General features: G+C 45.7%; 1 protein-coding gene across 4 annotated transcripts in view; it reads left to right on the top strand.

Moving 5' to 3' along the window:
* The first annotated feature begins 5,787 nt into the window (after positions 1–5,787).
* The window catches only part of zgc:158403 (tetratricopeptide repeat protein 39A), a 123,141-nt gene continuing 109,507 nt past the window's right edge, over positions 5,788–19,421 (top strand). For 2 of the 4 annotated variants that reach the window (XM_063035936.1, XM_063035935.1), the window contains exon 1: positions 6,039–6,204. In XM_063035936.1, the coding sequence (XP_062892006.1) occupies positions 6,173–6,204 (32 nt within the window). In that variant the 5' untranslated portion in view covers positions 6,039–6,172. Of the gene's footprint in view, positions 5,935–6,038; positions 6,205–6,553; positions 6,673–19,421 lie in introns of those variants that run through there. The other 2 variants (XM_063035937.1, XM_063035938.1) reach the window with 2 other exon arrangements.

Raw genomic sequence — 19,421 nt, 5'->3', positions numbered from 1 at the left:
CCACACAAGAGCCAGCATCTCCTTTTCGATTTGGGTGTAATGCTGTTCGGTCGGAGCCAGTACTCCTGTTGCATATGCTACCAATTTCCATTCACCATTGTAGTTTTTGCATGAACATTGCCCCTAAGCCAAAGGGAGAGGCGTCTGCTGAAATCTTGGTTGCTTTGTTTGGATCAAAGAATGTTAGTGTTGGCAGAAAGATGAGTTCTACTTTAACTGATGAGAATAACTTTTCCTATGGTACATCCCAGGTCAAAACATTTCTCTGGAGAGGAGATCTTGTGGTGGCATTATTTTTCCTGCCAAATCTGAAATGAAATGAACTTTCCCAGCTAGTTTACCATGCCAAGGAAAATGCGGATCTCGGATATATTTATAGGTTTTTTTCATGTTCTGAACTCCTGCCAGTTGGTCTCAGTCTGTTTGCTCTCCCTCTGAGGGCAGTTGGTGGCCTCAGAACTTCACCTCCAACTTTGTAGACTTGCATTTCTTTTTGTTCAGGGTGATTCCAGCCTGTTTCAGTTTCTCCGAGGCAGCTTCTACTCTTTTGTCATGTTCCTCACATGAGCCTCCAAAAACGGGTATATTGTTTATGTGGCAGACTACTCCTCCAGTCCCTCCAAAATTTGGTTCACCCTCATCCGTAACAGTTCAGGGGCTGATGAGATGCCAAAAGGGATTCTCTTGAAGGCATAGCATCCATATGGTGTGATAAAGGTTATGAGGTTCCGTGACTTGGGAACTAAACAGATCTGCCAGAACTCTGAGTTTGCATCTAGTTTGGTGAAGAACTTTGCTTCACCCAGCATACCCAATATGTGCTCAACAGAGGACAGAGTAAATTTCTCCCGCCCTACTGCATTATTCAATTTTGTTCGATCAACACAGACCCTCACTGTGCCATCTTGCTTGGGAACGCCAGTCATTCAGTCCATTTACTCTAGTTATAATGTCAAGCGGCTCCATTCTCTCAACATCGGTTTTGACTTGGTTCATAAATGGAACTGTTATATGCATCTCTGTGGTCAGACAGTAGGGCATCACTGCTGGCCTCAGTTAGATAAGGTACTCTTCTTTCTGTGTCCCCAGGCCTGTGAACATTGTTTACCGAATCCAACCTTGCAATCAGGTTCAGCTTCTCGGTAGTATGTTGATCCAGTAGTGGTGCGAAGAGATTCTGAACAACATAGACATCCTCGTTTAATTGCTTTTCATTTTTATGGATGGAATTAGTAAACATTCCTTTCACACTGAACTTAAGCTTCCCTGACCCCATGAGCACTTCCTTTCTTCGGTTTGGCGTAATGCACGTTTTCTTTGCCAGTTTTATGAACAGACATTCAGGGATGGCTGCGACATCTGCCCTAGTGTCCATTTTAAACGTCATTACCTCATCTTGCAACTGAACCGTAGTACAGCAACCTTGTCTATTTGAACTGAAAGCTTACTCTTTTCTGAATCATAGTCTTCTTTGACCTCCGGAAGAACTGTTTTTGAATGGCATTGGTTTTTATAGTGGCCAACTCTATTGCACTGGTGGAATTTCACTTCTTTTGCTAGACAGAGCACTTTGATGTAGTATGTTGCATCTCCTGCAGTTGAACATTTTACCTGCTCTTTGTTTTGCTTGCCTGTTTTGAGTGTGAGCTCTAATGTCATCTCATTCTGTAGTTTTTTTTGACTGCACCTTGTTGTACCCTTCTTTCTGTATAGCTTCCAGTTTTACCTCAGTATAATTTTTGTGTCCGATTTCTGATGAACATTCTTACTCCACCTGACTATAGTACCAGCTTTCTCTCGTGTGAGATTTGCCTGCATTTGAAGTCTCTCTGACAATTTGGAGTACAGTAGCCTGACAATAATCCTGTCTTTAATGAGTTAATCTCTCAGATTTCCATATGCACAGTGATGAAGTCATTTACCCTTTCATCTGGCTCCTGTTTTCTGGAGTTGAACTTTGCTCTCTCATATTCCACATTTCACATTCCTATGAAATATTCCTTGAATTTGACTGGAACTGTTGTACAATCCTTTTTTTGTCATAATCCACCCATGATGTCATCTTCTTTGTCACCCATGCAGTATATCAGCGTGCCTACTTGATGCTCTTCTGAAGTCTGAGTAAGATGGCTTGCAACCCTAAATCTCTCAAAGCATCTGAGCCATCTCTTAAAGTCCCCTGGTTTAGAGAAATCAAATGTCTTGGGGGGGCTTTATTAGGTAAGTAGATGTAGGTACTATAGGTATTTGTTACATTTTCCTGTTTCTTTGTTTATTTATTATTTTATCTATCTGATCTACAAATAGATCTTTTCTCTCCCTGAGAGTTTGACTGACTTCTCTGCTGTGGCTGTGTCTCTGTGCACTTCCCCAGGCTTGTGGCCCACAGATTTCAATGTATCTACTTCCGGGTGTAACTTGAAGATTTTGCCTAGCAACCCTGTCCCTTTCACAGCTCATGCCTTAATTAGCAAACTAGTATAGGCAGTTTAGGTTGATATTTTTCATAGATATATGCAAACATGAACAATCTTACCGTAAATTCTTTTCACTTGGTCTGTAGCACCAATTCATTGAAGATCAAACACATCATAGGCAGTGCAGAGCACACCAGGATGTCAGCAGGCAGGATAGTACGTGTATTACTCCCATGTAGGAGTGGCTGAGTGCTAACACCAACTACTCTTAGCTCCTGAGTGGATGGAATCTTTGATTTTACCAGCTGCCTTCCTAAGGCAGTGAAAAATATAGACAGAGTCCATGGAGATGAGGCTGGTTTTTTGTGATGTGCTGAGGTGTGCCCCCAACTGTCTACAATTTCTTATAGTCACATGCAGAGTAGTTCCCGAACCAAACCGTTATGCATCCAGATAGAATCCAGGACTAGTCCTTGATTGTTCACTTAATTGTCCTTTCGGGCTATACTTTCTTCTCACTGCAGCCATTGGGGAGGAGGTACAGGAGCCTTAGGTCCCACACCACCAGCATTAGGAACAGTTATTACCCGTCAACCATCAAGCTCCTGAACCAGCATGGATAACTTCACCCATGTCCTACACTGATCACTGAATGCAACCTATTGACACACTTTCAAGGACTCTACAACTCAAGTTCTTATTTATTTACTTTGTATTTATATCTCGCTTTTTTATATTTGCACTCTTTGTCTTCTTTTACAGTTTGGTAGTTTATCAGTCTTTGTGTATAGTTTTTCTTTGATTCTATTTTATTTCTTGGTTCTTTCAGTAAGAAAACAAATCTCAGGTTAGTATATGTGTCATAAGGAGGGGTGCTGGGAGCAGACCCAAATGCAAGACACAAACACTGAAGTACTAGGAACAGGATTTGACTAGAGAGCTGGGTTAGGGATGTGACTGGATGCAGACTAGGAGCTGGGACAAGAACACAGACTTGGGCTAGGACATTGGCTAGGCAAGCAGGACCAGGACAAGGAACTGGGAACTAGGAGTCTGGGCTTGGACTCCTAGCCAGAGACTGGACAAGGACGAAGAACCCGGGTCTTGACTCAGGCTCGGACCCCAGAACAAGGTGAGGACATGACATGGCTACAGGACTGGACATGGCTTGGGTTCTTCAAGGCTTGGATACTTTGAGGTGAGGACATGACGAGGCTTGGGTTCTTCGAAGCGAGGACATGATGAGGCTTGGGTTTGAACTCTGAGCCAGAGACTGGACAAGGACAGAACCTGGGTCTTGACTCGGGCTTGGACTCTGGAACTAGGCGTAGACATGATGTGGCCTTGGGAGACAGGACTAGGCAAGGCTACAGGACAGAACAAGAGACTCCTGGGCAAGAAAAAGCACATGGACAGGATGAGAACACGAAGCCTTGAATTGGTACTCAGGAACAGCCAAACTTTGGACTTGGGATGACAGGATCCTTGGAACCTTGGACTTGGGACGATAGGAATGCAGAACACAGGACCTTGATCTAGAGCACAGGAACGCGGAGCCTTGGACTAGAGAGGCAGGAACACAGGGACATGGATCACAGACCCAGGACCCCTCCTTGGGACAGGACTTAGGGCCAGGACTCGTACACGGAATACAGAGCCAGGACCCCTCCTTGGGAAAAGGACTTGGGGCTAGGGCTCTACACAGAATGCTGAACACATAGTCATACTTCATTGATCCCGCGGGAAATTGGTTTTTGTTACAGTTGCACCATAAATAATAAATAGTAATAAAACCATAGTTAAATAGTAATATGTACATTATGCCAGGAAATAAGTCCAGGACCAGCCTATTGGCTCAGGGTGTCTGACCCTTCCAAGGGAGGAGTTGTAAAGTTTGATGTCCACAGGCAGGAATGACTTCCTATGACGCTCTGTGTTGCATCTCGGTGGAACGAGTCTCTGGCTGAATGTACTCCTGTGCCCACCCAGTACATTATGTAGTGGATGGGAGACATTGTCCAAGATGGCATGCAACTTAGACAGCATCCTCTTTTCAAACACCACCGTGAGAGAGTCCAGTTCCATCCCCACATCACTGGCCTTACGAATGAGTTTGTTGATTCTGTTGGTGTCTGCTACCCTCAGCCTGCTGCCCCAGCACACAACAGCAAACATGATAGTACTGGCCACCACAGACTCGCAGAACATCCTCAGCATCGTCCGGCAGATGTTAAAGGACCTCAGTCTCCTCAGGAAATAGAGACGGCTCTGACCCTTCTTGTAGACAGCCTCAGTGTTCTTTGACCAGTCCAGTTTATTGTCAATTCGTATCCCCAGGTATTTGTAATCTTCCACTATGTCTACACTGACCCCCTGGATGGAAACAGGGGTCACCGGTACCTTAGCTCTCCTCAGGTCTACCACCAGCTCCCTAGTCTTTTTCACATTAAGCTGCAGATAATTCTACTCACACCGTGTGACAAAGTTTCCTACCGTAGCCCTGTACTCAGCCTCATCTCCCTTGCTGATGCATCCAACTATGGCAGAGTCATCCGAAAACTTCTGAAGATGACAAGACTCTGTGCAGTAGTTGAAGTCCGAGGTGTAAATGGTGAACAGAAAGGGAGACAAGACAGTTGAGATGGTTCCCAACACTAGGTAGCGGCAAACTGCCACACATACCTAGTGCAGGCATGGACACAGAGACAGTTCCAACTCAATGACAGACAGTTCCCTATCTTGACACAGCGATACTCCGGGCTTGCGCCAGTGGTAGAACTTGACAAGGTTGCGGGGCAAAGGCTCCAAAAGGAAGGGGAAGGGAAGGGAACAGTCCAGCCTCAGGGTAACAGCAAAGACAGTCTGGCTTACCCAATGAAGGTAAGGATGGGAAGAGACAGATCCAATCACAGGGTAATGGCCTGACTTACCCCACAGAGGCACAGACAGGATACTGACAAGACAAACCACCACCCAGACTTGAACCCAGGCCCACTTATATTCCCAGCCACAAGACGAGCATCAGGTGCCTATGATTAAGCCCAACTGAAACAAGGGACAGCCGGAAGACCCGGAGTCTAGAGTCCACGGACCGGACCGTGAACCGGAACGCGGACTTCCCGGACCGGACCATGACAATGACAATATGGAGACATATACCTACTGTACTTCGATTATAAATTTACTTTGAACTTTGAGACCAACGTTGCAGCATTCAGAAGAGAGTGTTAGATTAGTGTGGGGTATTGCAAACAGGTCAGGCTATGCAAAACCAGAGCGATTAAAATAAGAGTAAAATACTTAAAGCAGACACGGCCAGATGTGAGACACACAAATCCCTCTTCCGGGAAGGAATGCGTTTTCTATACAGCCCGTCTTGCCATGTACCATTTAGCGACCGGAACTTAAATACAACGCCTCATCTGGAAAGCGCAAAACGTCTATTGTAAAATGAGTAGGATCTCAGTATTTTGCAGGATGGTCTGAGGCTCAGGAAGCTGCAGCGATACACGTGGAGGTGAGATATTGCCAGGTACAGAGGGGGAAGGGAGGGAGGTGCAGCGACGATCGGCGCTCGGGAGCCCCCTTGGCTGGCTCGCCTGGGCTCTGGTGCGCTGCGTTAGTTGGGGCGGTGAGAGCCGGTGCCACCGGACGGACGTGGAGCGGCAGTGCTCGGCTGGATACAGCCCTCCCCACCCCGCCCGGGGAGTCGGTCCCACACCAATTCCCATCCACCCTCATCCCCACGGCCGGAGATGGCAGAGAGTGCGGACAGCCCGTCCGGCAGGTGAGTGTGGGCTGTCGGCGGGTTCGCTCGCTGGCCGGCGCCCGGTTACATTGTCGCAGCTCGGAATGTTCGCGGATACTTTGTTTCACTCGGAACTGTTTCGGGGCTGTGGGGGGAGTTGCCCTGATCCCGCCAGGATACCCAGAGCTGGTATGAGACCTCGGGGGGTAGGGTGGGTAACAGGCCGGCGAGTGCTCCCTCAGCGTGCCAGGGAGGTGGTGTGTGTGTGTGTTGGGGGGAGGGGGTGGCTGATACGGACCCACCTTTTGGAAGGTGAGGCAACGCCTCCAGAAGTGAATTCGTGCCCCGGCCATGTAATGGAGTTGGAGGCGTTGGAAACGGCACAGCTACGGGTTCTGGCCCACGTTCTCCGCGGGGGACACGGGACCCTCACATTAGGCAGGGAAACGTGGCGGAGACGTGTCTTTTATTCCTAAATGTACTTTATTCTGTAATAGAATCACCTGTGTAAGTGGAGTGGGTGAGCGAGTAGTGTTGCTACCATTCGGCGCCAGGGGCACGTTCGGTGAGGGGTAGTGTCGTGTGTGCGGTATTTATGTAAGGGCTTGGATATGGAAAACAATGGAGGTTTGATAGGTGTGGAGGGGCTGTTCTCCGGCTGCGAAGTTGACTCTTGAATATCGAGTCATATCATCCCCTATCATTCCATCTCAGGCACTTGAGCGCATAGTTTAGATGCTTGAACTATGGTGGGAGGTCTCCGAAATGCTTCTTCGGGCTGGTCTCACCGAAACCCCGCAGACTGGCGCACTCAAAAATTCCGAGGGACTCACTGGCGGTGGGTGTCACCTCCACGGAGGGTAGAGCAGGACTGCGCGGGAACAGACCCTTCGCCCATCCATGTCTGCGCTCTTTATTTTTGTTTGTTTTTACTTCAACTTTTCATATATAAAAGTAAGTCAAAGGATCACGTCAGGATCTTTGTGGCTGGAGATGTTGGGTTGTTGGATGTTGTGGGGCTGTTCCCCCAACCCCACTTCCTGATGGTTTTTAAGGGGTGGGAATGTTTGTCTCCGTTACACATGCGTCCCTGAGAGTTTTGCTCAGGGGCACGGAAGGTTTCCTAGTGTTTGGCACCAGAGAGCTTACACCGGGTAGATGTTTCTCATATTTATTTCTGACTTGGGTCTGCTTTGATATTGAAGTTTGGTTGCGGATGGGGACACTGATTGTCAGAGAGGCGGTTCAGTGGTCCTGCAGTATTGTCAGCTGTAGACCTGCCCAAGCTGTCTGGGTCCTAATGCCCTTCGCTTGGACAACATCGGTGTCGTGGAGAGGGGAGACTCGCAGCATGGGCAACTGCTGGTCTTCCATACAACCTTGCCCAGGCTTGTGCCCTGGAGAGTGAAGACTTTCCAGGCGCAGATCCATGGTCTTGCAAGACTAACAGATGCATTAAAAACCTGCCCACTCGTGTGTCGGAGGCAGTGAGCTCACGGCAGAAAATTCTCTGCTTATGGGGACGGTATTAGTCATACAAACCCGTGGTCAGACCGTAGTTGGAGAACTGAAAGCAGATTGAGGACACTGATGGGGATGTGCTGGTATTGGGGAGGGTCCAGAAGAGGATTGTGAGAATGATCCTGGGGATGAAATGGTTAATGTATCAGGAATATTTGATTACTCCCGGCCTGTGCTCACTGGAGTTTAGAAGAATGGGGGAGAGGGAGAATTTAATTGAAAGCTAACAAATATTGAAAGACCGAGATAGAGTGGATGTGGAGAGGATGTTCCCAATAGTGGGGGAGTCTCCGGCCAGAGGGCACATCCTCAGAATTGAAGGAAATCCTTTTAGAACAGAGGTGAGGAGGAATTTCTTCAGCCAGCGGGTGGTCAAACTTGGCAGTCTAGTCATTGGGTATCTTTAAAGCAGAGGCAGATATGTGCTTGATTAGTCAGGGTGTCAATGGTTGTGGGGAGAAGGCAGGAGAAGGGGGTTGAGAGGGATAGTAAATCAGCTGTGATGGAATGGCAGAGCAGACTTGATGGACTGAATGGCCTAATTCTGCTCTCATGACTTGGAGGTTGTGACTTTCAGATGAAATGAAGGTGGTGGGGTGGGGGGTGGAGGAGAGTTTCCTAACTTGGTAATTAGTTTATTATTGTTACATTGAAAAGCATTTGTTTCCATGCCATCTGGACAGATCATTTAATGCATAATCACACTGAGGTAGTGCAAATAAAACCCAATGCAACTGCAGATTGTGCATTGCTGGTAGACAAACAACATGTGAGGGGCTGTGACAAGGGGCTGGGAGATCAAGAGTTCATTTGCACTTAAATCACTTCTGTACACGCACAAGTGGCCTTGGAAATCCACAGTTCCTTGTCACTGTCATTCCAACTTTGTTCCAGGTAGGTTTCCTCGTGAGGTCTGGGCACAGCTCCCCAGGATGTCAGAGTGCGCTGAAACTATGCCATGTTAGAGTTTGTTCAGTGTAATGGAGAGGAATGGCTGCAGGGTTGAGTGGTATTTCCCTAAAGCAAGCACAGAAAACGAGGGTTGTGGGCTTAATGCAGGTAAACGGGATTATTATAAGTAAATATTTTAGTCAGCATGGATGAGTTGGGTTGAAGGGTTTGTTCTACAACTCATTGGCACTGTTTTGTTTTAATTAATGCTGACTTCCTTTAATTCCTCCGTATTGTTATGCCCCTATTTTAAAAAAAAATGTACTAAGTGGTTAAAATATATCTAGGACCCCCACCATCCAGGCCATGCTGTCGTCTTGCTACTACCATCAGGCAAGAGATTAGGAGTTTTAGGTGCCACCAGGTTCAGGAATAGTTTTTACCTGACAAACGTCTGGCTCCTGAACCAGTATAGTCATAGTCATACTTTATTGATCCCGGGGGAAACTGGTTTTCGTTATGGTTGCACCATAAATAATTAAATAGTAATAAATACATAAATAGTTAAATAGTAATATGTAAATTATGCCAGAAAATAAGTCCAGGACCAGTCTATTGGTTCAGGGTGTCTGACCCTCCGAGGGAGGAGTTGTAAAGTTTAATGGCCACAGGCAGGAATGACTTCCTCTGACGCTCTCTGTTGCATCTCGGTGGAATGAGTCGCTGGCTGAATGTACTCCTGTGCCCACCCAGTACATTATGTAGTGGATGGGAGACATTGTCCAAGATGGCATGCAACTTAGACAGCATCCTCTTTTCAGACACCACCGTCAGAGAGTCCAGTTCCATCCCCACAACATCACTGGCCTTACAAATGAGTTTGTTGATTCTGTTGGTGTCTGCCACCCTCAGCCTGCTGCCCCAGCACACAACAGCAAACATGACAGCACTGGCCACCACAGACTCATAGAACGTCCTCAGATAACTTCACTCCCCTCCGCTCTGAACGTACAGACTCATTGTCAAAGGCTCTACAACTCATGTTCTCAATGTTTTTAAAATTTGCATACTTGGTCTTCTTTGTCTTTTGGTTGTTTGTCAGTCTTTGTTATTCATAAATTTTATTTTATTTCTTTATTTTCCTTGAAATGCCTGCAAGAAAATGATTCTGAAGGTAGTATGGTAGCATATATGTACCTTGATAAATTTACTTTAACTTCTAGTGCTTTAAATATTTAATGATAAGTAATTACAATCATAAAACTAAAATTTTGATACTTTTGGAATGTACTGACATTTTGTGAATGTCACTGACATTTAAAGTTCCTGACCATTTTAGATGCAATTTAACCAGCTTCTGTAGTGTCCCTGAACTCAGTCTGATCACCTGCTAATCCACTGGGTGTATCTTTGCTCATTGCTGTTAGAGGAACATGGATGTTTTGTGTTCAGGAGGGTGGATGAGTTGGTATCTGTACTGCATGTGAAACAGCTGTTACTCCTTTGACAAGTCTCAGTATATAACTAGTGCTGGAGTTTGACATGGCCAGTACAGTTACATGGCCACCACCCAGGTTATGCTGTTTACACTATTTATTGTAGGCAAATTTGTTACTAGGCGTTCTTTATGACAATGACTTGCTTTGAAATGTATTGGCTATAAATTGTTTTAGGATGTAGGCGGCATTTTTTTTAACATATATTTAAACTTGACTTCCCTGTTGTGCGATAGTTTTAGGTTTGCTGTCTGTGAAGTTAAGAACTGGTACAAAGATCTTAAACCCTTTCTGATATAGATAGCTATGGGTACCCTCACCAAAGGGAGGTTATACTGTAGCCACCTACATTTCAAAGGCTAGATCACCTCCCTGTTTTATCATCTATGGTGAGCTTCGCTACCAATACCCACTATTTGAATGGAGGGTCCCCTAACCCTACCAAGGAAGAGATAATTCCGTCTAGTTTAAACAAAGTTCATTTAGCTTTAGGAATGCATGTGTAAATTTAGATAAAATTCTTCAAAATGACAGATCCATTTTGCTTGGTTTTTGTGTAGGGGGTGGGGGGATTTGGGGACGATGTCCCTGTTTTGTTTCTGTTTGTTTTGTTTTGTGCGGAGACGTGGGATTTGGGGGTTGATAATCTTGCTGCCTAACTTTTCTTTCTTGGTTTCATGACTACCCGGAGAAGTGAAGAATTTCAGAATGATGTTACTTTGATAATGAATGAACCTTTCGTGTTTTCTATCTTATAAAGGATTTCCAAATTACAAACTATTTCTCAAACTCAAAGGATAGCCAAAACCCAGATACAATTCCTATAAGCTAAAAAGACATATCAATGAGTTGCTGATGAACAAGTTGTCTGTCACAGAAATCAGTCAGTCGGAAAGGGTTCTCGTTCTTCCATCTTTCTATCATTCTTGTTGTCCATTGACCATTCCTAACAAGCCTGACTGATCGCTTACATTTATACTGGTTTTTTGCCACTTGGTGACTTCACGTGCTTGTGATATTTTTTCAGATACCTTTTCATGTGGTGGTCCAATAGCTTCTGGTGACAGAGATCTCAAACACTCAGAATTAATGCTGTGAATGTTGACTCTGCATACACAGATCTTCCAACAATTGATAGGTCAATTATTTGATGTGTTAAATGATGGTATCAGTGTGGTCTGCAAGCTTCCTTGAACTAAATAACAACCAGTGTTGTCTGGGTTGATGCAGGCCCAATTAGCAGAACTTCATTGTTTTCCACTGCAACTCTTGAGCTGTCAGCCCTGTGCTGTGGGCCAGCAGCCTATAAACATTGCTGTTCGTTTGCAAAGTTGTCCTTTTAACTGAAAACTGATTATTGCTTGCAATTTATATTAAAGACTGAAGACTAGCTCTCATTTATGACAAGCAGCTGACGAAGAATATTACTTGGAATTTCAATTTGCTCAAAAACACAACTCTTTGGTTCCAGAAGTGTCGGTAGCTGTGTTAGAGAGCTGATCCTGACGAAAGAGGCACCAACCCCCCCCATCCCTGGAGGATGAATATCCATCACAGTTAGAGGAGTCCGCCGATCCTTGGGAGGGCCAGTATTCCTTTGCTCACCCCAACAGCATGTCCCACATGCCTACTCTTGAGTGTGGTCAGTGCATAGAGTGTGCTACCAGGGGTGGTGGTAGAGGCAGATACATTAGGGACATTTAAGTGACTCTTAGATAAGCCCATGGATGAAATGAAAGGGCAGGAAAAGTAGGTTCCTGTTAGATGGAAGGGTGGAGATGGAAAGTTGAGAATCTTGGACGTCCAGAGAGGTGATGAATTTAGTCAAGAAGAAAAGGGGAAAGTATGAAGAGCTTCAGAAGTTAGGATCAAATGAAGCACATGAGTATAAAGAAGTCAGAAAGGAACTAAAGAAGGGAATTGGGAAAACCAGGAGGGGCCATGAAAAGTCCTTGGTAATAGGATTAAGGTGAATCCTAAAGCATTCTATACATACATCAAGAGCAAGAGGATAACTAGGGAGGGAGTGGGACTACTCAAGGATAAAGGGGAAACATTCGCTTGGATGCAGAGACCCTTAGTGAGTACTAAAGCAGTATTTACCAGGAAAAGGGATATGGAGGTCGGGAGATCAGTGCTGACTGTAAATATGTTGGGGCATTTAGAGGTCGAGGAGGATGTATTGAGCCTCCTAATGAGTATTAAGGTGGATAGGGGGTGAAATCCCAGGGCCTGATAGAACCATAGGTGAGGTCCCAGAGGGCTGGCTTGTAGTGAATGTTGTACCTCTATTTAAGAAGGGAACAATGGAAAATCCTGGGAACTATAGACTGGTGAGTCTCATGTCACTTATAGGAAAATTGCTGGAGAAGTTATTAGGGATAAGGTATGAGTATTTGTGCCAGGCCGGTCAGGGCTTCCCAACTTGATAGAGTTTTTTTGACAAGGTATCGAGAGAGATTGATGAGGGTAGGGCTGTGGATGTTGTCTACATGGATTTTAGTTATGTGTTTGATGAAGTCCCTCATGGGAGAGAAGATTAGCAAGGGGTCTGTGGTGAATTGGCTGTTTGGATTCAGAATTGACTTGCACCTAGGAGACAGGGTAGTGGTTGAGCTGGAGGTCTGTAATTAGTAGTGTTCCAGACGGATCTGTGCTGGGACCTCTGCTGTTTGTGATGTATATAAATGACCTGGATGACAATGTAGATGAGTGTGTTAGTAAATTTGTAGATGATACCAAGAATGGTAGAGTTGTGGATAATGCAGAAGACTGGCAATCAATGCGACATAGAAACGTAGAAAATAGGTGCAGGAGTAGGCCATTCGGCCCTTCGAGCCTGCACCCCCATTCAGTATGATCATGGCTGATCATCCAACTCAGAACCCTGTACCAGCCTTCCCTCCATACCCCCGATCCCTTTAGCCACAAGGGCCGTATCTAACTCCCTCTTAAATATAGCCAATGAACTGGCCTCAACTGTTTCCTGTGGCAGAGAATTCCACAGATTCACCACTCTCTATGTAAAGAAGTTTTTCCTAATCTCGGTCCTAAAAGGCTTCCCCTTTATCCTCAAACCGTGACCCCTTGTTCTGGACTTCCCCAACATCGGGAACAATCTTCCTGCATCTAGCCTGTCCAATCCCTTTAGGATTTTATACGTTTCAGTAAGATCCCCCCCTCAATCATCTAAATTCCAATGAGTATAAGCTTAGTCGATCCAGTCTTTCATCATGTGAAAGTCCTGCCATCCCAGGAATCAATCTGGTGAACCTTCTTTGTACTCCCTCTATGGCAAGAATGTCTTTCCTCAGATTAGGGGACCAAAACTGCACACAATACTCCAGGTGTGGTCTCACTAAGGCCTTGTACAACTGCGGTAGTACCTCCCTGCTCCTGTACTCGAATCCTCTTGCTATGAATGCCAGCATACCATTCGCCTTTTTCACCGCCTGCTGTACCTGCATGCCCACTTTCAATGACTTTCATGATATAGATGAGTTGCAGATATGGGCTGAGAAATGGCAGATGGAGTTTAACACAGATAAAGGTGAGATGTTACACCTTGACAGGGCAAATGCAAGGAGACAGTACACAGGTTGATAAGATGGTTAAGAAGGGTTATGGAATGTTTACTTTTATTAGTCAAGACATTGAGTTCAAAAGGCAGAAGCGTATGTTGTAACTTTATAGAACCCTGGTTTGGCTACATGTGGAGTATTGTGTACAGTCTGGTCACTCCACTATAAGAAGGATGTTGAGGCTTTGGAGAGGATGCAGAAGTGGTTTATCAGGATGCCTGGTTTAGTGGGCATGTGCTATCAAGAGGGACTGGATAAACTAAGATTGTTTTCTCTGGAGTGTCGGAGGCTGAGGTAAGATCCAGTAGAGCTTTACAAGATTACAAAAAGGCATTGATAGAGTGGACAGAGAGTTTCTGTTTCCCAGGATTGAAATGTCTAATACCAGAGGGCATGTATTGAAGGTAAGGGGGTGTGGGTTCAAGGGAGATGTGAGGAGTAAGTTTTTTACTCAGAGAGTGGTGGATGTCTGGAATGCTCTGCCTGTAATGGTGGTAGAGGCAAATATATTAGAGGCTTTTAAGAGATGTTTAGCTAGGCACAAGAATGTGAGGAAGATGGAGGGATATCGACAAGGTGTAAGTAGGAGGGATTAATGTTTGGGTGTTTTTGATTTACTTTTTAGCTGGTTTGGCACAACATTGTGGGCCAAGTGGCCTGTTCCTGTGCTGTACCGATCTATGTTTTAAAAATGAGATTTATGTGGGAAGGAAAGGTTAGATTTCTCTTGGGGTAGGTTAAAGGGCCAGCACAATATTGTGGGCCGAGTGGCATGTACAGTGCTGAACTGTTCTATGTTCTAGGGTGAGGCTGACCCAGTGCTTTGAAGCACTGTGGTTCCCCTACAGTCTGTTTGGGAGGAATTTCCAGGGACAGTAAGGATGTGGAAGCTTCAGGGAAGATGCAGAGGCGATTTACCAGGATGCCGTCCGGATTAGGGAGCACATCTTATGAGGATAGGTTGAACGAGCTATGGCTTCTCTCTTTGGAGCAAAGGAAGATGAGAGGTGACTTGATAGAGGTGTACAAGATGGTAAGAGGCATCCCAGGGTGGAAATGGAGGGAGAATTCTCCAGTCCTGATGAAGGGCTTTGGCCCCAAACATCAATTGCTTATTCCTGTCCACAGATGCTGCCTGACCTGCTAAGTTCCTCCAGCATTTTGGTGTGTGGTACTTCCAGCACTGGGAGAATCACTTGGAACCATCTCGTGAGGCTCTCTATATCCCTCCTGCACTCCGGCGCATCGTTATTTGAGGCTCACCACAGTGGCGTTATCTGCAAACTTGTAGAAGGAGCTGGAGCAGAACCTGGCCATGCAGTCATGAGTACACAAGGAACAGAGTAGGGGCCCGAAGAAGAAAACTGCAGAACAAGGTCGGGGAGATGAGGGATAGCTGCTGGGGAGAGGTGGCAGAGGTCTTGCTGCCCCTCCTGACTGATTGCAGGCTGTTGGTCGGGAAGCTGAGGAGGTGTTGTCAGCCTGGCTTTGGAGCTTGCTTGGAATTACAGCTGGAGCTGTAGACAGTAAAACAATAGTCTGACATAGTTGTCTCCATTGCTGAGTAAGTGTGCTTATTGGCATCCTAACACTGCCATGTCTCCCCTGGCTGATTGGGCAAAGATTAGCCAGATTGCGTTTGCTCTGCCCGTTGGCATCTGCCTGGCATTGTGGGACTTTGCCCAGGTACATCTTGTTCAGCGATGTAACTGCTCAAGCACTGCCTGGCTGGAACTGTGACCAGCATTGTTACACAGTTCTACCGTATTACAAAGCGATCTAGTGTGACTGTTAACTCACCTCTTACGAGGCCACATGTATTTGATGCATTGCTCCTGTGCATTTGTGTAGTACCTTTTCAAATGTAGAAAATTGTGCCCATGTGCTGTTCTAAAAGAATAAACGAACTAGTTCTAAAGAGGGCAAGCTTCCGAAGGGTGAAGTAATCAAGCAGATGAATTTTGTTTCTGTATGGGTTCACAGAATCTCAGCACCAGCTTCAATCTCCTGCTTTTGGTCCATGTGCGGGGCGGGGCGGGGGGGTAGCACCTCTGCTGAAGGGGCAACTGGTTCCACCGGATACTCAGCTCTCACCTGCGTGGCTCCAAGTAGCTGCTCACGTGTGATAGCAGCCACGCCCCAGTACAGGTAGGCTAAACCAGGAGAGGGTAGATGGTGGGCTTCCTACGCTTGTGCATGCAGAGTTAGCCCTGGCAGACTGGGCAGATGAGATCAGCAGCGACATTCACTGGCCAGGAAGGTGGCTCTCTGATGCTTCATGGAGAGTGACGGACATGACAAGGCACAGAAGAGGTCATGGTCATGCACTTACTGGCCCAGTTTCTGATGACTACTCATACAGCTAGACCTGGGCTTCCATGGGCAGAGAGCGAGACTGACCCAGTGCAACAGCTTTTCTGCTTTGTCAGATATGATGGACAACCCATCACCCATTGGAGATGACTGAATACTTGAGAGTCCAGAGTTGTGCCTAAATGGTAGCACACCTGGCAATGTGCTTTCCCCGGTAGTCAGGCTGATTCATGAGCCCAACCCTCTGAAGCAAGGTTTGAACCCTCAACCTTCAGGTTCACGCAGTGATTCCTGAGCGCTCTGGCCAGTGTGTCAGAGTGTTTTAGGTTCAGAGGTGAAGGACATCTGGAGTTTACGCCTCTGCATCGTGCCTGAAGGCCAGCGATTGGGTGTGTGATAAAGAACAATCGTGGATGCCGGGTTGTTGCAGGTTTGGGTGGGTCTGTGCAAGCAGAAGGCACAGGGTGGCACAAGAGCCCAGCAGTCAGTGCGCCAGAGTTCGAGAACCCATCTCACTGGCTAGTCTGGGGGCTGATTGTGACGATCGGAGTCCGAAGGTTAATCAGAAGTTGAAGCTGGATGGCCAAAGCTTGGAGACTGAAGGACTGTGTGTGTGTGTGTGTCTGTGTGTGTCTGTGTGTGTGTGTGTGTCTGTGTGTGTCTGTGTGTGTCTGTGTGTGTGTGTAAGTGTGTGTGTCTGTGTGTCTGTGTCTGTGTGTGTGTGTATGTAAGTGTGTGTGTCTGTGTGTGTGTGTGTGTGTGTAAGTGTGTGTGTCTGTGTGTGTGTGTGTGTGTAAGTGTAAGGGGCTGAAAGTGGATAGGGGCTTGTTATGCTGTTGGTGTTTCGTTGCTTGTTGTGTTCTGTGTTGTTCAGTCGAGTATTGTGGAAGCGCTGTGTTAGCACTGGAATGTGTGGTGACACTTGCAGGTTGTTGCCGGCACAATACTCCAAGTGAGGCATCACCAGTTTCAACATTACATCCCTGTTTATATATTCTTGTCCTCTTGAAATGAATGCTCACATCACATTTGCCTTCCTCACCACAGACTCAACCTGCAAATTAACCTTAAGGGAATCCTGCACAAGGACTCCTAAGTCCTTTTGCACCTCAGATTTTTGAATTTTCTCTTCATTTAGAAGATAGTTTCAATAGGTACATTTAACGTCAGAGAAAAGTATACAATATACATCTTGAAATTCTTTTCTTCGCAAACATCCAAGAAAACAGAGGAGTGCCCCAAAGAATGAATGACAGTCAAATGTTAGAATGTTAGAACCCCAAAGCAGCCCCCCAGCTTCCCCCTCCCAGCAGTAAGGCACTGACCCCCCCCACCAATGAAAACGCATTGGCACCCCCCATCAAGCATGTAGCAGTTACTGTAAATGATGCCTTTCACTGGATCTTTTGATGTGCATGTGATAACTAAATCTGAATCTACTTATTGGAGAAACGTCAGTAGTATGACTTTGGTGATCTCCCCCAGTGATTGTGAGTGAATTTGTCTGCATTTTATGGGTGTTTTGTGAGTTTTCTGCCACCAGGCAGGGAGAGAAGGGAATGAGGTGAGGAGGAGGCAATGGCTGGTGTTTAGACTCAACAAGAGTTGGCAGCCTCCTTTTCCGGAAAGCTAAAAGCAGGGTACTCATCCTCTTAAAGCAGAGGAAATCTCCCAAAGTTCAAGTAAATTTATTATCAAAGTGCATGTCTTCGCTGTGGAAGTTCCAGGTGTCAGGGGGCATGAAGTGTGTGAAGTTACCATTATTAGAGAGAAGGTTCTTGGGAAACTGAAAGGTCTGAAGGTGGATAAGTCACCTGGACCAGATGGTGTAACCCCAGAGTTCTGAAGGAGGTGGCTGAAGAGATTGTGGAGGCATTAGTAATGACCTTTAAAGAATCACTAGATTTTAGAATGGTTCCAGAAGACTGGAAAATTGCAAATGTTACTCCACTCTTCAAGAAGGGAGTGAGGCAGAAGAAAAGAAACTATAGGCCAGTTAGTCTTTCCTCAGTAGTTGGGAAGATGTTGGAGTCAATTATTAAGGATGAGGTCTCGGGGTACTTGGAGGCACAGGATAAAATAGGTCGTAGTCAGCATTGTTTCCTCAAGGGAAAATCTTGCCTGACAAATCTGTTGGAATTCTTTGAAGAAATAACAAGCAGGGTAGACAAAAGAGAAACAGTTGATGCATTTGGATTTTCAGAAGGCCTTTGACAAGGTGCCACACATGAGGCTGCTTAATAAACTATAGGCCCATGGTATTACAGGAAAGATTCTAGCATGGAAAAAGCAGTGACTGACTGGCAAGAGGCAAAAAGTGGGAATAAAGGGAGCCTTTTGTGACTGGCTGGCAGTGACTAGTAGTGTTCCACAGCAGCCTGTGTTGGGACCGATTCTTTTATGTTTTCTATCAATGATATTGAAGATGGAATTAGTGTCTTTGTTGCAAAGTTTGCAGATGATACAAAGGTAGGGGAGGGGGCAGGTAGTTTTGAGGGAGTGGAGAGGCTACAGAAGGACTTAGATTAGGAGAATGGGCAAGGAAATGGCAGATGGAATACAGTGTCGGGGAGTGTATGGTCGTACACTTTGGAAGAAATGAAAGGGTTGACTATTTTCTAAATGAAGAGAAAATTCAAAAATCTGAGGTGCAAAGGGACTTGGGAGCCCATATGCAGGATTCCCTAAAGATTGATTTGCAGGTTGAGTCTGTGGTTGGGAAGGCAAATGCGATGTTAACATTCACTTCACGAGGACCAAAATATGAGAGCAAGGATGTAATGTTGAAACTTTATAACACACTGGTGATGCCACACTTGGAGTATTGTGAGCAGGTTTGGGCCCCTTATCTTAAAAAGGATGTGCTGAAACTGGAGAGGGTTCAAAGGAGGTTCATGAAAACGATTCCAGGATTGAATGGCTTGTCAATGAAGATTGTCTGATGGCTCTGGGCCTGTATTCACTAGAATTCAGAAGAACAAGGGGTGACCTAATTGAAACCTCTTGAATGGTGAAAGGGCTTGATAGAAGAGGATATGGAGAGGATGTTTTCTGTGGTGGGAGAAGCTAAGACCAGAGGACTCAACCTCAGAATAGAGGGCCATCCATTTCGATGAGGAATTTCTTTAGCCAGAGAATAGTGAATCTGTGGAATTTTTTGCCACAGGCAGCTGAGTCTTTATATTTACGGCAGAGGTTGATAGATTCTTGATTGGTCAGGGCATGAAGGGATGCAGGGAGATGGCAGGAAATTGGGACTGAGAGGGAAAATGGATCGGCAATGATAAAATGGCAGAGCCGACTCTGTGGGCCAAATGGTCTAATTCTATTCCTATATTTTATGGTATATATGACCATGTACAATCCTATGATACACTTTCTTTCAGTCATTCACAGAACTATAACGGGATCAATGAAAACTGCACGCAAAGACTGACAAACAACCAATGTGTAA

This window comes from Mobula hypostoma, chromosome 29, assembly GCF_963921235.1.
Source record: "Mobula hypostoma chromosome 29, sMobHyp1.1, whole genome shotgun sequence".
NCBI lineage: Eukaryota > Metazoa > Chordata > Chondrichthyes > Myliobatiformes > Myliobatidae > Mobula > Mobula hypostoma.
The sequence above is the reverse complement of the archived record's forward strand: the minus strand, read 5'-3'. Positions and strand labels throughout refer to the sequence as shown.